The sequence below is a fragment of the Vitis vinifera genome, chromosome 3, assembly GCF_030704535.1.
Source record: "Vitis vinifera cultivar Pinot Noir 40024 chromosome 3, ASM3070453v1".
Classification (NCBI taxonomy): Eukaryota; Viridiplantae; Streptophyta; class Magnoliopsida; order Vitales; family Vitaceae; genus Vitis; species Vitis vinifera.
This window is the reverse complement of record NC_081807.1, coordinates 16,313,443-16,314,890: the sequence shown is the minus strand read 5'-3', so window position 1 is coordinate 16,314,890 and position 1,448 is coordinate 16,313,443. Positions and strand designations below refer to the sequence as shown.

Genomic DNA, 1,448 nt, shown 5'->3' with positions numbered 1-1,448 from the left:
ATGGCTTCAGAGAAGAAACTCTCAAACCCAATGAGGGACATCAAGGCCCAGAAGCTCGTCCTCAACATCTCCATTGGAGAAAGTGGAGATCGCCTCACCAGAGCCGCTAAGGTGTTGGAATAACTCAGTGACCAGACCCCTGTTTTCTCTAAAGCAAGATACACTGTTTGATCCTTTGGGATCAGGCGTAATGAGAAGATTGCTTGCTACGTCACTGTCAGGGGCGAGAAAGCAATGCAGCTTCTTGAGAGTGGTTTGAAGGTCAAGGAATATGAGTTGCTGTTGAGGTCACTGGAGGGCTTTAAATTCCTTTCCACCCAGGGAGAGAGGACAAGCCGGAGCCACCACCTGAGGGTCGTCTACCAGATGCCACCAAAAGATGCGATCACTTGAGATAGGTGTATGCTACCCAAATGGGTCTCAACGACAAGGACATCGTAGCTCTCTCTGGGGCCCACACCCTGGGAAGGTGCCACAAGGAGCGCTCTGGATTTGAAGGACCTTGGACTTCCAATCCTCTGATCTTTGATAACAGCTACTTCACGGAACTCCTTGGCGAAGAAAAGGAAGGTCTTCTATAGCTGCCAAGTGATAAAGCTCTTCTCTCAGACCCAGCCTTCTGTCCTCTTGTCGAGAAACATGCCGCTAATGAAGATGTCTTCTTTGAGGATTACAAAGAACCCCTTTTGAAACTCTCTGAGCTGGGATTTATTTATGCTTAAAAGAAAATTGGGCACAAGGTGATGGAGTTGATAAGTTGCATTTGCTGATTTACCGTTATGTTTTTTTTTAGATTCTGGAAGCACTTATGTGATCTGGGCAGTTTCATGTTGAAGAAGTTGGAGTGATTTTTGCTTGATTTTGTTGATGACATGGACATCTCCAAGGGTGTCGTTTTGAAGTTGTTGTCAATAGGGTAGATGCTCACACAGCATCCGAATTGGCAAAGAAGGGCAGTGTTAGTGAAGATTGCAAACCCTGCTAGGAGGAATGAAAGAGACCTCAAGGAGATATAGGTCGAAGCTACTGTTGAGGCAATGAATGAGACAATTTTTGTGACACCTTTGGGACCCGCTTCCTCTTTCCAGCATGGCATGCATGGCCACCTTTGGTGGGCCACCCCTGAAACTCACGTGGCATACCCCTACATTCCCGTGCATTGTTTTCAAAACAATTGATTTTCAAATAAAATCCTTTTCAAAGGTTTAAATCCTTCAAGTTTTCTTTCTTTATCTTAAATAAATCCATTTTTTACCCTTTTTCCATTCGTCAAATATCTTTTACTTTTTATTTTTACTTACTTTTATTATTATTATTATTATTATCTTCTTTGTCATCATTATTATTTTATCCTTGTTGTTTTTAAAATAATCCCTCAAATCCCAATTTTCAAATAGTTTTCCAATTTTTAAAATTCTTCAAATAATTTTAACTTCTTAAATTTTTCA

At 41.5% G+C, this 1,448-nt stretch overlaps 1 protein-coding gene across 1 annotated transcript; it reads left to right on the top strand.

The window, feature by feature from the left end:
• Positions 1 to 393, top strand: LOC100246959 (large ribosomal subunit protein uL5z). The gene is made up of 2 exons (XM_010649925.1): positions 1 to 113; positions 186 to 393. The coding sequence occupies exons 1-2, from the start codon at positions 1 to 3 to the stop codon at positions 391 to 393; spliced, it is 321 nt and encodes a 106-aa protein (XP_010648227.1).
• Positions 394 to 1,448: the final 1,055 nt, after the last annotated feature.